The sequence below is a fragment of the Triturus cristatus genome, chromosome 11 (genome assembly GCF_964204655.1).
Source record: "Triturus cristatus chromosome 11, aTriCri1.1, whole genome shotgun sequence".
NCBI classification, from domain to species: domain Eukaryota; kingdom Metazoa; phylum Chordata; class Amphibia; order Caudata; family Salamandridae; genus Triturus; species Triturus cristatus.
The window spans coordinates 530725530-530748162 of NC_140594.1; the positions used below are offsets into that span (position 1 = coordinate 530725530).

Here is a 22633-nt window from a genome sequence, read left to right on the forward strand (position 1 = left end):
TGGTGTTTTGTGCAACTTTCAATCCCGTCATTTAGGAAGTGTTTTTCTGAAAATCAGTTTATGAAACAGACAATTGTATACATGACAAAGCTAATTATCAAAAAAAATCCAGGATTATAATTCACTCATGATAGATACATTGCTACCACTGTTGTAGTGTGTGTCTGTGTGAGGTCCTGAGGCGGAAGCCGGGACTTGAAGCTCCGTGAGCCTACTGTGTGTATGCTGCTTCATCTACTGTTTGGTATGCTGTTTTATTTACTCCAGCGAAACCGCAGTTGATTTAAAATTATTCAACCTGTTATTTTAACTCTTTTTAATACTTGCACTGATTTGCACATACTTGTACTGAATTGCACATACCCCGGGTTTGAACCCGCGAATAGCTGACCGTTGTCCCGCCCCTTTAGTGACGAGCTGGGCGAACAGACCAGTGCTCCGCCCCTCACGAGCCGATCAGCTTAAAACTTCCCGCCCAAACACATCACCACTGATTGCGAGTGTGTGTCTGTGTGAGGTCCTGAGGCGGAAGCCGGGACTTGAAGCTCCGTGAGCCTACTGTATGTATGCTGCTTCATCTACTGTTTGGTATGCTGTTTTATTTACTCCAGCGAAACCGCAGTTGATTTAAAATTATTCAACCTGTTATTTTAACTCTTTTTAATACTTGCACTGATTTGCACATACTTGTACTGATTTGCACATACCCCGGGTTTGAACCCGCGATTAGCTGACCGTTGTCCCGCCCCTTTAGTGACGAGCTGGGCGAACAGACCAGTGCTCCGCCCCTCACGAGCCGATCAGCTTAATATGCCCTCCTTCCCCAGGAAGCGCAGCGGACGAGCGCAGCGGGCGCGCCGGCGGTGCGCCGAAGGCGCGCCAAAGGCAAGCCCGTCTGCGCCCGTCCGCGCCAGTTCCACGCCTAGAGCCAGGACCCCTGGTCCGGGATCAAGGAGAAACCGGACTCATCTCCCTTACAGTCGTGATACACTCCTGGCCCTCAGGTACAAATCCAAGAGCCCGGGCTGCATCATCTGGGATATGCAGGAGGATATGCTGCCCTCCTCCTTGCCCTGCACGAGTTGCAACCAGGTCCCCCCCAAGCTATACTGGCAAACTAGCAATCCCCCTATGACTCCACTTAAGTCTAAGGAGAGGAAGGAATCTACAGTAGCTAAATGCCCGTTACTTAATGCCAGATCTCTGGTAAGACATAGTTCAGAGTTAGCGGACCTCATTTTAGAAACCAAAGCTTTGATAACATTCGTAACAGAATCCTGGACAGATGCTGCCTCAGGTCCTGATATCGTCAAAGCCACCCCTCCTGAGTACGAGTGTTCAGTCCAGAACAGAGCTAATAAGAGGGGAGGAGGTCTGGCCATTTTCTACCACAACTCGATTAGAGGTTCCTTTCAGTCGGGGACCACCGACCTTTTCGAAGCGCTCATCTACAACTTCACCCTATCTAATCATCAAACCCTTAAGGGCGCCCTTATCTATAGGCCCCCTGGGCCCAAAGCACCCTTTCTCCCAGAACTCAGCTGCCTACTAGAGGAAGCGCTTTGCGCAAAGACGTTTACATTGCTGGGAGATTTTAACTTTCATCTAGAGAACGACTCTGACCCAGACACTCGGGATCTCACAGAGTTGATGCACGGGGTCGAGTTAAACCAAAGGGTCAACGGCCCGACCCACAGAGCAGGACACACGCTTGATGGGATTTTTTCCAGCCTCCCTAATTTAGAAGTTACCGCAGTTCGGCCGGTCTCCTGGTCCGACCACGCGGCAGTTTTATTTGATATTAGGCTGGATCGGCCTTCTAGACTAAATAAGGTCAAGAATCCTCCCAGAACGATCAGGAAGTGGAAAAATATCTAAAGAGAGGCTCTAGAGAACCTGCTTAGATCCTCCATGGAGCCTTGCCCAGTTAATGTGGAAGACGCAGCCACTTTGTATACGAACTGGCTAGAAACTGCTTGCTTCAACCTAGCCCCCCCCAAAACATATCATTCCACACGCTCTAGCCCCTCCGCTCCCTGGTTCTCAGAACAAATCAGGGACCATAAAGTGCTCTGCAAAAAGCTGGAAAGACTCTGGCGAAAAAACTACAAAGAGGAGGACAGAAAACGTCTCAACGCAGAGTTGAAAAGGTATAAACTCGCGATTCAAGAGGCCAAACAGGAGCATTATACGCAACGCATCAAGGATGCCAGTAATTCCTCCAAGGAATTATTTCGCACAGTATCATCCCTGGCTGCCCCTAAACCTGCAGAGATACCACCAAGTCGCAAACTATGCGAAGATCTGGCGAAATTCTTCCAGGAAAAGGTAGAAAACATCTTTCTTGCACTTGACCCCCAAGTCAAGGCTGCCGCTCCTGAATCTAATCTGGAGGCAGACAGGAACCTTGCGAAGCTACTTAATTTCCCTCCCATTAGAGAGGAGGAGGTCGAGATCAGATTACGACGGATAAAATCAGGCTCCCCTAATGACCCTTGTCTGGCTAGCGTAGCCAAACTAGCCGCACCGGCCATGGCCGCAGGACTCACCCCGCTGTTCAACGCCATGCTGGACTGCGGAGAGTTTCCTCTGCGCTGGAAACAAACCTCCATTCTACCACTATTGAAGAAACCAAATTTAGATGTAACGGACCTGTGCAATTTTCGTCCAATCGCCAGGCTACCCCTGCCGGCAAAAGTTTTCGAAGGCATCCTGAACACACAGCTGAGTGTCTTCTTGGGCGCAGGCCATAGCCTGGACACATCTCAACATGGATTCAGAGCAGGGCACAGCACGGAATCGGCTTTGATTAGATCAACAGAAGATGTAAGAACTGTGATGGATACAGGGGGCAGAGCCGCCTTGATCCTGCTGGATTTGTCTGCGGCCTTTGATACGGTCCACCACAAGATACTTGTGGACCGGCTAAGGGCCTGTGGGATTCAAGGAAAGGCGCTTAAAATCCTTCACGCCTTCCTTTCCGGCAGGACGCAGAAGGTGGCACTAGGTGGTTTTGAATCAGACCCATTCGTGCTCCCCTGTGGAGTTCCTCAGGGGTCTTCCCTGAGCCCTACTCTTTTTAACGTATATGTCTCTACCCTGGCACCTATTATTAGATCCTTTGGCTTCAACTTAACATCGTACGCAGATGACACTCAGATAGTGGTATCACTGATGCCGGGGGAAACAGACAGCACGGCAGAAAGGTTCAGAGGCTGCATGCGGGAAGTCAGTAACTGGATGGCGGAAAACTGTCTTAAATTAAATACAGCTAAAACAGAGGTGTTACTCTTTGGATCCAGAGACAACTTCTGGTCTCCACGCTGGTGGCCGGAGGAAATGGGCTCCCCCCAATTCCGGTCTCGAAGGTTAGAAACCTGGGCGTACTAATGGACGATTCACTGTCCTTTAGGCCTCATGTCAATGCTCTCACCTCAGCTACCCATTTCGTCCTAAAAACCATCCGGAAAGTGCTGCCGTTTCTGGCCAACGAGTACAAGAAGACAGTGGTGACAGGACTAGTGATGCCCCGTCTGGACTATTGCAACAGCCTTCTGCTGAATGCCCAAAAGGGGCTCCTCAACAGGCTCCAAATTCTGCAAAATGCAGCAGCTCGTCTGATTACAGACACACCCAAATTTGCCTCGGTATCGCGAGATTTGGCGAAGCTGCACTGGCTACCTGTTCGCAAAAGAATTACTTTTAAATCGTTATGCGTAACATTTAAAGCTTTGCATGGCTTAGGGCCCCGTTGCATGACCCAACTTTTCCAATGGCATAGACCGACTAGATTGCTGAGGTCTGCTGAACAGAGCCTGGTAGTTGTCCCCAGAGTTAGGAAGGCTCGGTGGGGAGGTAGGAGTTTCTCTCTGGGCGCAGCAAAGGCATGGAACGCACTGCCACTCAACATCAGACAACTCCCCGACCTCCTGTCTTTCAGGAGAGCACTCAAGACGTGGCTCTTCACAGAGTAATCTTTCTGCCCTCACACCTTGGCAATCAGCGCCAGGACACCTCAGGGTAACAGTGCGCTCTATAAATGTGAAAAATAAATAAATAGATATAAAATTTAGTGTAAGGATTGTAAGCTTTATAAGGCTTGCTATATTAATAGGGTGAGCACCCCGCGGTAGATTATGGACACTGTTTACAGCCCTGGACTTCAGTATGACAACCTAATTCAGTCTAGGTATTTTAGTCTTGCTTCTCTCCTGTTGCAGTTATTAGCCTGAAACATCTGAAATCAATGACTTTATTTGAAAGTGCAAGACTAAAGACAGCATTTATAATGACCTGGAGTGAGGTGGTCGCTAGACTTAAAAAATATATATTTTAACCAATTGTACTAACCTCTCAATTTGAGAAAGGAATTTTGTTTCAAATATTCCTCTAGTCTTCAGCCTTTCGGAGATTCGGCCTCTAAATAACAGGCCTCTTTTTGTGAAGTCTATGAGAACATTGCGAACAATCTCTCCCAAATACATTCCACTAATCATTTTCTCAAACCTGAAAGAAAATAAAAACAATTACATTTAAATAATGCTAACAATGGGTTAACAATGTTCCTACAAATGGAACAACTTTGGAATATATGACGCCTCACACTGGCTATAAATCAGTCTGGAGGGTAACTACTTTATGGACACAGGACAAGAGCAATCGTGGTTAGATAACACATCCGGCACGAACAACTTTGCATGACCAAAAACACAATATTCAACATAAAACGTTAACAAAGACTTAACACGTATCACTCTAGAATAATTCTTGCACCATGAACTATTTTACCAAGAATATATCTGCTCAGGTGTCCAATGATTATGCCCACCATGTCCATAATAACTGGACATGGTTACTGGGCAAGTACAGATGGGTAGTATTGGTAGTACTGGTTTTCAGGGGCCCTTCGTGTATCTTTAACTGATTTAGTGCTGGGGTGAAAAAGGTGAGAGGAAGGCAAAAAAGTTGCGAAGCAAGTCCATCTGTAAAGACTAATAGATACTCATAATATCAGTAGAAGGAAGGCCAAAGGCCTATTGGAAGATGCGAGTCTTTGTGAGTTTTCGAAGTTAAGGAATATAGCTTCAGAGGGAAGAAGGCCACACAATCCAGTAAACATTCAAACAACCAAAGATGGAATTCATCAACACCCAATTCTAGGTAACAGGATTGTATGAATGTAGATCAGACGATGCAATATTCTGATAGTCTTCATACTTCAATTTATCAGGTGATGTGACAATTCTGTCACCAGAATTGCTAGTAATAAAATGTCTGAAACCCTACTGTTAAAGCAGGAATATGTTTAGTAACAGAGTTGCGCAGTTAAAATTCTGGTGACAGACTTTGAGAAATATATATGCTATTGTTTCTCCCAAAAACATATCTAATTGAGGTGATGTGTGCTAGTTACCACCATCTCATTTGTTATTCCTTAAAAAAAATAAAGAAAGCTGATTGAGACATTCAGAAGTTTGAAGTACTGAGATTTGTAGGAGATACTGAACGAGCAGCAAACATCTGTTTTTACACTGGGCCTGTGTACATGCTTGCTACACTTAAAACTAAAACACACTTAAAAATAAAACAAACTAAATCTACTGCTCAATGGCTTCCAACACTGAAACGCTATTAAGTTGGGTTGCAGACGAGGACATACTAATGTGACTTGGGGGAAAGAAAGCTGAAATTATATTGAGAGGTTATCCTAGGCACAGTAAGTCTGAGTTGTAGAAGAGCCTGCTCTCAGGATGGAAAATCAGAGTGCAGCAACTTGGCGTGATCCCACCCACCCCCAGTTTTCTGATTTTAAGCAATTGCCTGGTAAGAAAATTATGAAATACTTTTACCCAAAAGGGCAAATTCCACCCACCCCATCGCCAACCCACCATGAGCTATAGTGGTAATACAAACAAAGCCAGTAGTTAAGACAATTATTGTCTCAAAGTGGGAGTAGTTTGTGTAGTCGAGTCGGATACCAGCATCAAAATACTAATTGGTGCAGAGCCACTTCTATCCCTCCGGGGTCCCTTATGGTCTCTAAAGTTACAATGAACCTTTCGGTTACTCTACTTCTTTGTTGGAGAATATCTGAACTCTGCAATTTAGCAACAATATACTGAAGGGAAAATGAAAAAAAACACATTTCCTATTCGTTTGGGTGCAATCTCCAATCCAAGTATTCAATATCCATAGGAAAGCCTGATTTTCTTTTTTTAAAGTATGGGGGTTGTGTATCAAACCTTTGCAAAAACAAAATCAAAATCCCTTTGTTGGCTTTTCAGGTTTGGTTTCCCTCTGCTAGTCTTCAGCCAATATTTGTAAGGTAATGTGCAAAAGAATGCACTTGAGTTTAAGATTCCGACCAAAAACCAAATGCATTTTCTCACCTTCACAAGCGCTTCAATATAGCTCTGCAAAGTTCTCCTAGGGTATTAAGCAATGTGTGTGGGACAAGTGGCACATTCTCATTATTACTATATTGGCTGTTCTACGGTATAGGAGTCATTTTGAAGACGTGAAAACAGTGTGCTTTTTCTGTGCAACATCTGATCTTCAGGCATCTTAGTTTTTCGGTAAAGTTAAGAGATGTGTGCTTTGAGAAACCTTTGTGTACTGAAGAAGTGTCACCATTTACAAGTATGAACAGGGATTCCAGATACCATTAACAAAACTGCTACTTACGTTATGGGAGTTCTGAGTGCAACAAACTAATGTTGAAAACCGAAGTGAAAATGTCTTGTGTTCTATATGTCCAAACATGTCCAGATCCTAGTGTAAATCAGTACTACAGAACTGAAATAGTAATTTGTTGGGGTGTAAACTCAGCACTTATTCTTTAAACCTCCGACTCGTTTCAACAAGGTACTCTACTCTCAGAAGGCTCATATGTACATCAATGTACACGGTTGAACCAGATTATAGAAAAAGTTGGTGGCTACAACTGCAGTAGACCAAGGGCAAATTTATGTACCATTAACAAACCACTTGCTTAAGAATTTATTACATTTTCTAAATCCCTGTGTACTGGAGCATCTCTTAATCCAGAAATCTTCCTTGTATTTAGTCTAAATTAATCATCAGATAATTCTGGAAGAAACATTAAATACCTTGTGATAATTCTAGTTAGGTTCATGAACCAAAAACGCTTGCTGTGGAATTGCACACTGCAACTGTTTTCTAAAGTTAGAACCAAAGTCTTTTTGTTAGAACTATTTTGATATGGTCATTTTTAAGACTAACATAATTCAAAAAATTTACTGTAGAATACTTGATGTGTAGCAATATACTTTTCTCATCAAGTGATAAAATATTTTGAACATGTGACGCACCTTTGTTTTCCAGGATTGAGTGAAAGTTCATCCACAGATTTGTCAAACTCTGTTCTAAAACTATTTAAAGAGTCATTATCACCAAAGGCTCCCCATTCCATGTTAATGCACATCCTGCCTTCCTCTCCTTCTACCAGCTCGACATTTCTCATTTCCTCCATATAGCAAGCATTGCTTCCTGTACCTGTGAATAGAGAACACAACAGTTTTAAACGTAAAAAGAATACAGGAACTCTTATTGCAAGCAACATTGTTTTTTTGTTTTTTTTAAACTGCACCATTAGAGGTTGGGTGTTAGATAAAAATCTTGGGAACTTTTCTGATGTAAGCAGTTGAAAAAGTTAAAACAAATACCCAATAGCTTTCCTGGCTACGGGTGTTCCAACTGGTTGACCAGTTTATTGCTTATGAAAGATGATGATTCAAACAATGAGGTATCTTAAAATAACTACAGGTCTAACTTACATATGTTGCTGTTAAACTAAACTACTTTTTCTGGAATGTAAATGATCCCTCCAACACACATACTTACAAATATTTGTTTTACATGAAATGAAATGGAATGGTTTCTGCAATAACTACTTAAATCATGTATTCGGGATGCAGATAGAGGATTGACAACTTGATAGCGCTTGGAGTTTTTTTTTTATCATGGCAATCAAATCAAAAAACAAACAAAAAAAAATAACCTATACTAGTACTATCAAGGCTTCGGTACTATGACATTATCAACGAGGGAGCCTCAAACAAAAGGTTTGTAAACCTACAGAGACTACAAAATCAGGTAGTTAGGCTATGTTAATTTTTTTTATTTTAAACACATCATTCCATCTCTAAAGGTATTACACAGAGTACCTGTGGTACAGAAATTCAAATTACCCTTTACAGTTTTCAAAGCATGGGAGGGCAGAGATCCTGAAAGTCTGCAGGCTCAAGGCAATTTGCAAATTAAAATTCCGGCAATACAGACCTTCTCTCGCAATCCAAATTAAACTTCAAAAAAGGGAGATCAATATGGACTCAGAGCTCTATTAGGATACTTGTTACATTGTTTCTGTTTGAATTAAAATATGACAAACTGATCTCCTTTAGTGGGCTCACATTTTGAAAACTATACAGGTGACCCTCCATTAGGTGGAGTACCACTTTCTTGAGTGGGATTAAGACATAACAAACTGTTCTCCACTGATTGGAGTTATACCAACAATGAAGATTGGCAGCCCTCCGCCTCGCCTACTTTCACATTTCCCGTAAATTTGTTAACAGCATCTTTCTGGGTAAACACATACATCCTCTTCTCATGTAGAACTATCCTTCTGCAGGGAAAGTCATTGAATGTTGATATACTTAATGATGTCGAGAGTTAACCTCTTCGCTGCGGCGCAAATTCCGCCACAGCGTGCTGAACATTCCAATCGCGGGCGTGATTATGACGGCTCCCGGCCGTCGTGCGCACACGCCCACCGTGACTCATGACGGCCGGGAGCCGTCATGAGCATGGAAGAGGCTAATGGACCTTATGAAAAATCTGCCCGGGAAAATTAAGTTTCAAGGAAAAAAGAGAAGTACTTTTGACCTAAAATTGTATCTCTTTTTTAACAATGCCACTTCCAATGGGATGTTCCTTTGAAAACAAAACTACCGTACAGGATTGTGCACTGCTCACTAATCCACAGATGTACCAGATTCATTTTGTTTTCAGCTTCTCCATATTAGATTACAGTTTTAAGATCGAGCTTACCATAGCCTACTGAAATGTGCTATTTCCCTCCATGTGGCAGAGTGCTTCCGCTTTCCCCATGCTTCGTTAAAATTAGGTTAATCAATTCTGATGCCAAAGTTTTCAAATTAGCTTTTGAACACAAATCCTATTTTCATTACAGTTCACTATCCTATGGGGATGCTCCAGAAAAGCCATTAGCCCTTTTTTGTGACTCTGTTAGGCATGGCATTCTTTTATTCCAACTTTGGCGTTGCTCAATGCTGCCCTTGCTCCTACTGCGGGGCAAAAAATTGTGTTCTGGTGCTACAAGCTTCACATTTTCTTCCCCATATGTCTCTTGTGAGGCTGAGATTTTGAAGATCTCCAAGGTACTCTCTAAGAGTCCAGGAGGGTATCCTGGTGGACCTATGATCCATTTCATCGTCGATATTATAATTAACAACCATCGTACAGCTACAAATAATTATACCAGCAAATGATTTTAAACATGTATACAATTCTTCACTTTGACTGTTTGTGGATGAATTAAATTCTGATTCTTACCTACTATGAGTCCAACTTCACACAATGGATCTTCGTATGCACAGGTCATCATTGTACCAACTGTATCATTTACCACTGCTACAATATCCAGGTCAAACTCCTAATGAGAAAAAAATGTAGATTGAGGTCTTAAACAGATTACATTGCGTAAAGTGTGCAGCCACTGGGAGGCCGGTGCTGTCCTCCACAGCAAACATCTAAATTGTGTCTCTGCAGCCACGTGTCACACTAGCAGGGGCTTAGCACTTGTAGACTGTGCCTAGAGGGCTTTATTCAGTGACGGAACATGGGTAACAGGATTTACAAAGTGACATTCTGTAATCCCTTGCCCTCATTGTGTGTAGACCCTCCGTATTTCTTGGTGGGAAGAAGTGCTAGTTTTCAAACAAGTAAAACCGGGCATATCTTTATAACTGTGATTTCGAGAGTAAGTGCATATCAAGGTGTTTTGTATATAAATTATTCTCATTGATCCTACATTCCCCAGAGGTTAATAATTATTACCAGGCTCACTGGGCTTGGACTCTAGAACCTACCTACTGAATCATCTTGTTAGTTGGACTAGTACCTTTGATGGACTAGTGGTTCATCTGATGGCAGAACGGCTGTTCAGGCCACCAAGCTCTCATTGAATGGTTCCTGCATGACTGATGTGTGCTAGTAGTAATAAGATGGTCCCCACATATATTCTTCCTTTCAGTTGGTCCTCTGGGACATGGGGCGGGGGACTGATGCAAGGCAAGAATTTCCCCACTATTTAAAGGGGCCACATTCCACTCAAACAAAACCCTGTGCAGTAAGGAACTCCATTTAGCTCCTACCGAAACCACGCTACCAAGAGTTTTTCAAGGAACCACTTCACTACTACAAGAGCCTGGCTGTGCTCTGCATCCTGCTAGGCTCTCCTACAAATCGAACCTGCTCCCTGGACTAGCCATGCTATGCGCTCTTTCCTTAACATCACAATCTATTCGCTAGTGTGTGGGGGGGTCTAGGAATTAGCACTTGTATGTGGAAGGTAAAGCCCAAGACATCCGTACTGTCATTATATGCCAAGATCACATCCAGGTTCAGAGGCAAAAGAACACCCGGGTCTCAATCTTCCTCAGCTGCTTCATCCAGTATCCAGGGTTGTCCAATGGAAACCTGGCACCCTAATCAACAGCAGTGGAGTGAATATTGTGTACACAAGCACTAGATGCCTCCTATTGCTGCACCTGTGATTCCACACACATTAGGTCTTGAGCTAGCAGAACCCCAACCAACTTCAGAAGAAAGTAAGATCTACAGAACAATTATTCAGTATGAATAATGTGAACTGTTTTCTGAAGCACTCATATGGCTGCAGATTGGCTTCACCATGCTGTATTTATGTAATGGTCTGGGGACTGAATGCCCAAAGTGAAACTCGAAACTGCACTGTGAAGTCTGTTTTATGTAAATTTCTGATTCTTACCCAATTTTTAGAGCCCACTTGTAGGGGCCACAAGGCAGACAGGGGCTACTTGGCCCCAACTGTGTTGGTGGAGGTTGTGTTTTTACCCGTGCCCTGGTGTCCACCCTATTGCAGCGCTGCAAGCTAGCCGAAATGCAACCTTTCTGAACCATACTGAGGGTAGCACAGTCGAATAGACCAAATCTTCTCAGGGGGGTAGTCTGTAGGACAAGAGCTCTGAACTAAACTATCAAGCAACAGACACAATGTGTTGTCCCGTCCAATGCTTATCTATTAGTTAAAAAAAAAAAAAAGGTACTTCAATCTCAAAAGAAATTAATGACTATACAGTTTAAAAGATATGCCTTTAAAATATGTTTACTGCTATGACGTACGACACATGTAACTGTAAAGCATGATTATGTTGCTTAAGTTCAATAAACAGATTTATAAAAAAAAATTAAAAGGAATGCAAATACAGAGTTATTTCAATTACAATCTTCAGTAAGGTGCTATACCCCATTCCGGTATTCTTTTTCCCTACTTTTGGCTATATCTTAAATACAGTTCCCAGTATTCTGTAGGCATAGGCATGGATGAGACACAGGTACAGATTCCTTCAAACACCCCGGGGATAAAATGTGTACCGTAGTTCAATATCTTTTTGCTGCTTGCATTCATTTGGCAAATCTTTGTGTTCTAGTTTTTTGTTCCTGTTGCAGGCTAAGACCCATGTTTACCTGCTGGTTGGCATTGTAGCTTTAGTAGTGAGGTGGGTACAGTTAGGGTACCTGAACTGGCAGGGCTTGCTTCATTTCTGCGGGGGTCACGGCGGGTACAGGGAATGGGGGATGAAGTTTGTGTGGCAGACCCTCACAGCGGCACTCGTCTTTGGTAGGGATGGCCTCCTCAGTCGGATGCAGACAGGTGCTCAGGTGTAGCAGTTTCAGCCTCCAAACAGAATTATCAGGGTTGAGGTGACTTAGGCAGTTGTGGCCTCTGGACTGATCAGGATTTTTCTGCTTTAGTGGTGACGCAACTTATCTCTCTGACATCAACAGTCTCTCAGCTTCACAGGGGACTGTCGATTGGCACAATGATGCTTCTTGCAGAAGTCATAGTGCAGTTCACACAGAAACTGCTTGGAGACAGTGGAACACCCCACTCACAGCACAGGTCACTCCACTCCTGGCTTTGCGCTATGTGGTAGTTCGTTTTCTGTCGGTGCTTACCTTTATTGGAAGCACACTTTGCTTCTCCCAGACAGTCTCTAGGCACTTTAAACAGATCCTCATCTACTTCAGGAGAATGTGCCGACTTCAAGTGATGTTGCCTCAATTCTGCTACGCTGTCTGTCAAGCCGACACCTGCCCTGCTTACATAGCAGTTCTTTAAGTACTCCACAGAGCACTCCCAACTTTGGTCAAGAAGAAGTAGGAACCGGGATAAAGTAGGGCGGTTTTGATCCCACTTTTATTCAACTGGTTTGGGTTTGTTCTTTCAAATGTAATTTTACGGCTGATCCCCAGCATAGGCTTTGTGCAAGTTGATGGCTCTCAGAGCACTTAGCAATGAGTCAGGCTTCAAGCAGGAGTATCTAAAACATGGACGCAATGAAGTGTGAGATCTCTGCTCCTGGTTGTCATCAGCAGTGATCAGGGGCAGACAAAAGGGAAGGCCCTACAAACCCGCTCAGCTTCAATAACAAACTCCTGTCCCATCTTTAACCCCTATCATCTACCAAATGCAGTATTCCGGAAGTACTATAGAGCAGCCTTTAGCTAACTAGGCTGTCATTACATTTCTGAGGAAAGCCATGTCACCATAGTCCTTCAGTTCACTGTACGGGTCTCCACTCTCGAGCCACAGGAATGCAGGCAATATACTTCCAATGTCTAGGGCAGCTGTCCTTATTTTTCCTCTTAAGTCATTCTGAACCAGGGACATCCAAAATGCATCCTACCGATCCCTGTACTCACTCATACCACAGGGAGTCCTGTCAGTAGAGCACTTTCTCTCCGACACAAGGAAAAAAGTCTGGTAACGCTACAACTTCACTAAACAGTATGCTGCCACTACCCCTCTAAGTGTGTCACCCCAGACAAGAACAGAAGTTCTATGCCCACTTTAAAGTGGAGTCCCCTTCCTGATCACAGAAAAGTTAACTGAATCTCGCCTTAACAGAATCAGGTCTAGGCTTCTGCAGACACGCTAGATTGGTGCGGCGCTAGCGCCAAACAAATAGCCAGGCTGTCAGTTTTACATACCGTCGGGCAGAAGTGCATGTCCATTTACCATGCTAGAGAGATTCAGTTTCAACAACCATAAAATGTAAGCAATTTGATATTCACCTCTCTTCTATGAATCGCCTCTTTAAGGAGTCCAACAACATCCTCTCCTTCACAACCAGATGCGTTAAATCCCTTAGTCCATTTTAGCAGAATGCCCTAAAAGAAAAAGGTAGAATAGAAATCAGTCAATATTTAAAACATATCTATTTTCTTTCTTATCCAGAAAGGCTCCACTTTAAAGCCAAACATCATCCATTTTAGAAGCATATTCTATATCCGAGGGGGTGGCTACACCATGTCACTAGTCTGCAATCTTTTTATAAAACACTCCCAACATTTAGTAAAGTTTGAATATTAGTCTCTCGTGCCGGGCACACCAAGTAGAAAGAGAGATTTAATTGACTTTGTTTTCATCAAATTGGTTTATGATCTACTGATGTGGCCAAACCTTACTCAACGTCCATTCTAATACTGGTGAGAGAAGTATTTATTTCAGCCCAATGCTTTTAGGGCACTTTTCCACATATGCAATTGAATTACCTTTATGTTGTTCTTCCTGGATCAAATTCACTATATTGAGAATCCCACATTTCTCATGAACTTAAAACTTCGGTGGAAATTGGATAATGAATTATCATCATGAACACAATTTTACCTTCCTCGCCCTAGTACTTGCATAATGAGATTTGTCGACCTCTCACAGGCACCCTAAGATCCAGCAAAAGAAACACTTTCTTTGTTCGTCCCCTTAGGTTTAACCCTCCCTACCAGGGTACCATGAATGCAATCTAGAGTTGCTCCCGGTCTTCTACCCTATAGCACAATCAAGATCGAAGATCCAGGAGAGAGATGGAGGGTTGTAAGTAGGGGAATGAGGAAGGGAAATTTGCACACCTAAGAAACACTTGCATTACCTCATTAAAAGGTTTGTTGCCGCCTTATATAAAGGGGCCAGATAACGGATGTATGCCTTCAATGCAAACCCCTAAATCATCTTCAGAAGTAATGCAACGCATTTTGTTTTACTAAAGAACATGTCCTTTTTCTGTGGATGTCCCGCTTTGGTTTGCTTGAGGTTCATTCAGTGGCGACTCCTCCCCTAAGGCGGACGATTGTTGCCCAACTGGAAATAAAAATGAAAATAACCTGAAGTTATTTTTATTTTATTTTCCTTTGCGACTCCAGGCAGGGCTGGCTGACGCACAGGGAGCAGGGGTGGTTTACACTCCCTCCCTACATGTGCATGACACTATGCTAGGCCCTCTAGGGCCGGCCAAACAGTCAAGCGTAATTGGCATGGTCTCCATTGGGCTGTGTTGCACAGCCCCATGGAGAACATGCCCAGCCTCCCCAGGTACTGCTTGAGCGGCTAAACAGGCCGCTCAGACCAATCACGACGCTGCTCCTGCAGCGTTGTGAATGGCTGGCAGAGTCAGAAGCCTGGGTGCTTCCGGTGCAGGATGCAGGCAGCAGCCAGGAATAAAAAAAGAAGATGAGGAGAGACATGCGGCAGATGCGGCGGGAAATTAGGTACATTTTTTTTTTCCATTCCGATAAACAATACAAAGAGGCCATTATTGAGGCAAAAAAAGCTGTTTTACACTACCAAAATTGAGGAAGCTAGAAATTCTTTCAGGGAGCTTTTTAAAACAATAAATTTGCTTTCTAAATCACAGCTCGGCAGTATCTTCCATCCTAATCAAATTATGTGTAATAGGCTAGCGACATGCTTTCAAAATAAAGTTCAAGTTATCTAGGATAACCTTTCTGAAGCTCGAATGGTCACAGATTTATAACTTCTATCACAGTCGGCAGCAGAACTACCCGAGATGGAGCTAACCAGATTCTCAGCGATTAGTCAAGACGAGGTCTGTAAACTGCTCCACTCTATAAAATCTGGATCACCTAAAGACCCCTGTCCTGCTACGGTATTACACTTGGTTGCTAGTAGAATTGGCGACGAATTGACGCCGCTAATTAATCAAGTCCTGGAGTCTGGTAGCTATCCAGCATGCTGGAAAAACGCCATGATCAGACCTATCTTAAAAAAAAACACTTTAGATCCTATGGAGCCTAAGAACTACCGGCCGATCGCCGGTTTGCCTATAATGGCCAAGATTCTGGAAAAGTCAATGAATAGGACATTGATGGACTATCTGGACACTAATGATGTACTGGATCCAACTCAGCATGGTTTTCGACCTAACCATTTGACCGAATCAGCCTTGATCGTAGCTGCTGAGGTGATTCGGAGAACAATTGATCATGGGGGTAATGCAGTCCTTGTGTTGCTTGATCTGTCGGCAGCCCTGTGGGGTCCCCCAGGGCTCAGCATTATCACCTACAATCTTTACTATCTATATGCTACCCCTGGCCAGTCTTATCAGGAAGCATGGTTTCGCTTTCGTATCATATGCAGATGATTCCCAGCTCATAATCTCCATGGCTAAACATCCGGAGAATACAGCTGTCAGGTTTCATACCTGTTTAGAGGAGATTATGATCTGGATGAACCACAGCTTCCTAAAAATCAATACAGGTAAGACAGATGTTATTGAATTTGGCCAGGGGCAACCCCGGTGGGACGCCTCTTGGTGGCCAAAGACAGCTGGTGAATGTCCCAGTCCGGCACCTAAGGTTAGAAATCTGGGAGTCATCTTTGACCGTCAATTAACTTTTTCTGCCCAGGTAAATAGCCTTACCTCCTCCTGCTTCTTGCTAATTAAAACTTTGAAGAAGATCTTTCCCTTTATTGGGAAGGAATTGCAGAAGTCAGTGGTAGTAGCTCTCTTGCTATCCAAGTTAGACTATTGTAATGGCCTGCTATTGGGAATTAATAAGTCCCAAATGAGCAGGCTACAATCATTACAAAATGCTGCCGTTAGATTACTCCTAAACATACCAAGAGGTAAATCTACCTCCGCTGGAATCCGAGCCTTACATTGGCTTCCTATGCAGCGTCGAGTTGAATTTAAAGCCTTATGTCTGGTCCACAAGGCTTTTTATGGTGGAGGAGCGAAGGCCATTCAAAGAATGTTTAAACCCTATACCCCTGCCCGCTCATTAAGATGCAGTACACTGGGTCTTATCCATATTGACAGGATTAGGAAGGCGAGATAGGGTGGGAGAGCTTTCTCCCACTGCGCAGCGAAGCTTTGGAACTCATTGCCTACAACCATGCGTTTTCAACCAAACAGATTAGTATTTAGGAGAGATTTGAAGACCTGGCTGTTTGCTACACCATAGGCGAATGATGCAGTCCGTAATACTGGTACTCACCTTAGCGCCAAGACGCCACGGCATTCGAGTGCTCTAGAAGCATATATCCTATCCTATAAACCACCCCCCGCTCCACCACCCCCATTCGGAGGCAGCCGCCACTGGATCCATTGTAATTGAAGGTGGGGGTGCATATTAATCAATAGAACATGATCTAGGAATGCAGAAATTAATACTTTCAGATGTGGTACATATCAGTGCTGACCCCAATGGCCAGCCTAGAGGAGTGAGAGGCAGCTAGGTCAGACGTGCTGGTGGTGCTTCACAGATCGAGCTGTGTAGTTAACCCTCTTTTTCACTTATCACCCTCCCTAAAACGTTGTGGAACTGGACTGAAAGTGTAGTCTGATGGGAGTAGGAGAGAATCGCTAACAGTAATGCCTGTGTAAAAATCAATTGCATTTTTCAGCTGGCTTAGCCATCGAATTATGAGATGACTTCTGTTTTTAAAATCACCTTGCGAATGATCTCCTCTAGTTGATCTCTAAAAAGCAGTCTTCCGTTTAAAAGCGTTTGCCAGCACATCAATCTTTTGGGCTCCATCAACTTTCCATTAAATGAAATTACCTTGGTTTCTGCCGTCTCAGCAGCAAAGGTTTAAGGGCTGAACAGTTCAGCTCAGCTTACCACAGAGAAATCTGGTGACCAACCATGCAAACAGATTTGCACAGTCCTCCCCCCACCCCCCCTCCCCCTCTAGGAGGTGTGCAGAGCTGGGTAAGCCTGCACACCCTGCCGTCCTCTCTGGATCCCAGTTCTAGTGAAGATTCAGATGGTAAAGTTGCTCTTTCCCATCTCACTGACAGCCCGTGCATTTTGCTTGCTTTCTCTTCACAGTCCTAAGCCTGGTAGTCAAAATTACTTGGTTTATTAACTCCTCCTACTAGATCACAGAATCCTTCACACCCTTATCACCTTATTCCACCTACATAACTATCTTTTATCCTGCAACAGACTTACATTTATGTTCATGAGGAATGTAAATAGTTGGATCCTTCACTAGGCGTTGCCGCATGCATGGTGGAGTGACATCCACTGATGGCCAAATAGAGGAAAGCTTTAACGTATCACTGGAGGGTCACCAACCACCCCGTGCCCAACCCCCCTACTGGAAACCAACCAACAGTATCAAATTGACTAAGGGGGAGAAGTATTTGGAAAGTATGGCAGCCAGGCTTGTGCTTCTGTGCTGGTAAACCAACATGCAAAGGGACATTTTAACATCATTTTCATCAGTCCACCCAGCACAGTTGATGCTAGTGCCAAGAGGCCTAGGGGCTACAAGTGACTACTGCCAGTACCATTTAATTTCCAACGCTTTAAACAATTGTGCACTATATAACAATCAGGCAACATTTTTCCAAGCCAGTGATAACTGCAGCAGGCACAATCTAATGGAAACTATAGAAAAAAACAACATTACCTCGTTGAGACTGTTTTGATGGCAAGGAAAAGAGAACGTAAAGCCGAGAGGAAGCATCACCCCTTTCATTCCCATGTACTCCAAGAAGTCCTCAATGCAATGGACAATGTGATCAAAAAGCTGTGGACAAAAGTCAGGATTAGTATCTGGTAACAGATTTATAACACATTCTGATGCATTCAATTATTAACTGCCATAATCCAAATGACAGGTCAATCCTCTTTATAGAAATTTCAGGCAGATATTTTCAATCAACTAATAGGGGCTGTAAATCAGTTCAGAATAAGACTTCATTAAAATGCAGCACCTCACTGGCCTCTTATATAATGTTGAATGCAACGGTCTACCATATGCAGAGTTGCCAGTGACTTGAAAGTCATTAGTCACATTGACTACTTACAATCCACAAAGGACCACTTAAATCTCCTCTCCATTAACCCAGACCCCATGCAGATGTGCATGTTGATGGGTCTTATACGTTTTTTTATCTGCCCAGACCACTTACAGCACAAGGTGAGATATTTCTACCATTTTAAGTATGCCTGTGACACCTTTGGTGATGGATGCCATGGCAACAGTAAACAGTACTTAAAAGGTGGACCATGAGAGGACCCGAAATCAGTGTGTGAAATGTACCTTGTCAATCTGAAAAGGCTGGTAAGATAAGTTTGTGGCCCATCAGGATTAATGCAAAACTTGAAATTGTATTTTTGTATTAAGCTCTAGGGCAGAGTTTAACTTTTCTAGCACCCCGTTGTGAAGGGCGCTTCAAAAGTGCACAGCCCGACATATGGAAGCATGTTTCGATTCTGTAAGGCAGTATAACAGCCAAATATATTAACTGCAAATCGTGGTCACCTTTTAGCATATTTCCTCTTTTTTGCAGCTTTTGGAATGCAACTTCAGTAAAACGGCTTAGGGCCCAATATACTAAGCCCAGGTCATAAGCGAGTCTGTTTTTGCACACTGCCTGTGTTGCGATCTGGGCTTCATTTTGCGACGCAATGGAATTACGACCTTGCCACATTGAAAATTTCCCATTTTCAGGATATCACAAAAAGTCACTGGTATTACGTCCCGTGCATGTGAACTTTAAAAAAAGTCCTGTGTTCTTTAATGGGACAGGGACTACTTAAAAATGTTTTAAATGTGTTCACGTTAGGGTAATTACATCCCGGGGTGGGAATGTGCATACTGGTCTGTGGACTACTGGATGCTTCCCCAGCTCAACCTGCCTCTAAAGGATATCATCTTTGTTTCGAAAATCAGACCCCAACCCCAATTTGGGTGCTGGTATGATTTCAACCACAACTGCAGTCACAAACTAAACTATTGATTAATTGCATATGAAATCACAAAGGTGGCGGGGGGATCCTTTCATGCCCTCTTCTCTTTGAAATGTATAAAAGGGTCTCAAAAGGCACTTTCTAGTCATAAAGACATATCCGACTTTCAAAGTACTTTTAGGACATTGCAAATTCTAATTTTGCAGTCACAAAATAAATTCTCAGCGGGCTCCTAGTTTTCACAATGCATAGAAAATGTACCATTTAGTTATTTTGTATATGGACTATGTAATATATATGCAGATACAGTGCGACAAGAACATACAAGTGTTTAGATTTGGGACTACCCATTATTACAGCCATGTTTTACTTTCAGGCTGTTAGTGCTCACCTCTTCTCCTGTTCCTTGCATGACATCTTTGGGAATTGTGTAAATCTTGTTGTGCATCTCAACACCACGTCTCATTCCATTTCGTACACGCACAAGCAGCACGCGGAAGTTAGTGCCCCCAAGATCCAATGCCAAAAAGTCGCCTTTTTCTGAAACGAAGAGAGTACAATTTAAAGATGCATGCCTAGTTTCATTAGTAGAGTGCTACAAAAACAGTAAGTCTCAGGGGGCCTCATCAGTGAGTTTCATGGTGTTATGTCAGGCCTCAGGAAACAATGTGCTTGAATCTGTTCTCTCACACACCTAATGTTTACTGAGAAGCCACACTAGACTTATTAATTCCAGCCCTGATAAAATTGTGGAAAAATATTTTTCAAATCGAGAAATCACTTGAGAATAGGTTATCTTTTCCATAGAAGTCATCATGCACAATATTTATACAAGGTGTAATGATATTTTAGTTTCCCCAAATTGACACACGCTACATACATCAGACTTGGAAAACCCATGGAAATCTGGCCGATTGTTCAGGACAACTAGGAATAAAAAAAACTTTGCATCAGTCTCAGCATTCAGCTAGGAAAGACCAAAGTCCTCTATACATTACTACGATTGAAGGTTCTGGATGGTCATAGCCCCCTTTCTTCATTGGTGGATTCTTACAAGTAGTTGCATTTTCTTGTGTTGGCGTCACGGAGCTCTCATGGGAAATGCTATGCCTCAAGTCCTTTCTGTGCAGTGCACGCCAGCTTTGCAAGAATGCTATGGTATTTAGCTTTTGCTGGCACTGCCATACTTCCTGTGAGGCTTGGCCCCCTATGCACACACATAATCAAGCCACGGATCACAGGCAGCGATTTAAATGGGTCAGTACTCTCCGGTACTGAGTACCTGCACTTCTTTAATTTGACATGGAAAGTACCTGCACTCTTGCGTTACATTTAAGAGAACATTAGGCACTTCTCAGGAGCAAACGGGTACTCTAAAGAGAGAGTACCTGCACTTCTATATTTCCATTTAAAGCACTGATCACGAGTCATAGCCTCCCTGGTGAAACTTGTCATTTGTCGGACCTGGGGCTTATCTCCTAGTCCAAGCAAGTTTAGCGCTTCTCCGCCCCCTCCAACCCACTTCCCCACCCCACCCCACCCAGAAGTGCCTGCCTGGCTCCAAATTAATCTGGCAGTCTCCTTCAGGCCATGTCCGTCTCCTAGGCCTCCATGAGTACGTGACGCACAGTTAGGACGTCATATTCTGTGGCACAGTGCTCAGATTTTCTCCGACACCCTTCAGATGTTTGTAGCAGTTTAGTAGGTCCTCACATGAATTGATTCTTAATGCTACAGCACAATTTGAAGTGTGTCAAAAAAGTAGAGGAAATGTGTTTAGCTTGAGGACAGTGGCACAGTGAAGGGTGGGTTGGTGAGCGGAGGACCAGATTACGCAAACTACAGTTTGAATAAGCCTTATCAGAAGCAGAAGTGAATCAATAGACTGTATAACGTCTGATTACCTAAATTGCGAATGCAGTTAGGGATTCGCAATTTGCGATTCCCTAAATGCTATTCTTAAAGCCATCGCAAATTGCGATATTGCTGTAAGGAATCGCAAATTACCACCAACTTAAAGTTGGTGGTAAATTGCGATTTCCTAGTAAAAAGCACTTTTTTTTTTTTAAAGTGCTATGTGGCACACATACATGGGGGCATGTATGTGTGCCACATGTGCACACATGCACATTTCAGTGGTGCAACAGGGTGTCCTTTTGGAACCCTTGCATCCTTGAAATTGGGTACTTGCAAATTGCGCATGCAATTCCCATTCATTCCTATGGGCCTCTTGGCCCATAGCAATGAATGGGAAGCCATTCCTTAATTGTGACTCGCAATTTATTAAGACTTAGTTACATGCGGTCAGGTTATGTTCCTGTGAAGCAGACCCACCAGAAGCAGCCTGCCTGCTGCTCAGCCCATGCTTCAACTGTCATACTTCACCTCACAGACCCCCAAACATTCCATTCAGCATCTTCACACTAACATTCCACGCAGCACACAGCCCATTCACATGGGGCTGAGACATAATAAAAGGATATTAACATGAACAAGATACTACACGCTGCCAAATTTAGTCATATTTAAAAGCTATGGCGGTCTGCTTTATTATCGGGTGCAAGTGCGTGCTGAGGGAGCAGTAAAAAAAAAAAAAAAAAAAAAAAAGTAGAAAAATAAAAGCAACACTTACCTTGCCCAGTCGGTCTCGCTTCTCTGCTCCTGCTCTCCTCGTCAGACTGAGAAACAGGAAGCACAGAAAAGGCTCCCCTGACCAATCACAACGCTGCAATGCAGCGCTGTGATTGGTTTTGAGCGTCTTGGTTCAACGCTCAACCAGGGAATGATGTCCAGGCCTGGTTCTCCACGCAGGCTGTAATGCAGCCTTCATGGAAAACGGGAAAGTGTGCATGACTGGTATGGGCGGCCCAAGAGGGCCGACCAAACAGTCATTGTGCACTTAGAAGTGGGCAAACAACTCCTTCCCTGCCCTGCTGCAAGAGCAAAGTAGCCCCGCCCGCCAGCCCACCCGCAAAGGAAACATACAATGGTAATAACTTAGTTATTATCATTTTAGATTTCCTTCACTTCACTGCTCAAAAGCAGTGGATCGATGCTCCTCCGCCATAGTGGAGGAGCCGCACCGGTTTAAAAGGTACTCCTAGATCTCCATAAACATTCCACCTGCACAACAACATATCTACCAATATCACCTGGTACCTCAGTATATCACACTATGTATGTCTCCTTATGTCTTACCCATGGTCCTCGGGTCTCCCATTATCTCCCTCGACTTCCTGAGGTATGCTAATCTGTATGATGGACTATAGAGTGATTTCGAGAGCATCAACCAGCTCAGTCAAGAGGCGGTCGCTAAGCTTTT

The 22633-nt window shown here is 43.5% G+C and overlaps 1 protein-coding gene across 2 annotated transcripts in view; it reads right to left on the minus strand.

The window, feature by feature from the left end:
• HK2 (hexokinase 2) overlaps positions 1-22633 on the minus strand; it is a 148383-nt gene that overhangs the window by 17283 nt on the left and 108467 nt on the right. For both annotated transcript variants that reach the window (XM_085633421.1, XM_085633422.1), the window contains exons 11-16: positions 19703-19851; positions 18026-18145; positions 13384-13479; positions 9598-9697; positions 7332-7515; positions 4351-4506 (exon numbers count right to left, since the gene is read on the minus strand). In XM_085633421.1, coding sequence (XP_085489547.1) covers positions 4351-4506; positions 7332-7515; positions 9598-9697; positions 13384-13479; positions 18026-18145; positions 19703-19851 — 805 coding nt within the window. The remainder of the gene's footprint in view (positions 1-4350; positions 4507-7331; positions 7516-9597; positions 9698-13383; positions 13480-18025; positions 18146-19702; positions 19852-22633) is intronic.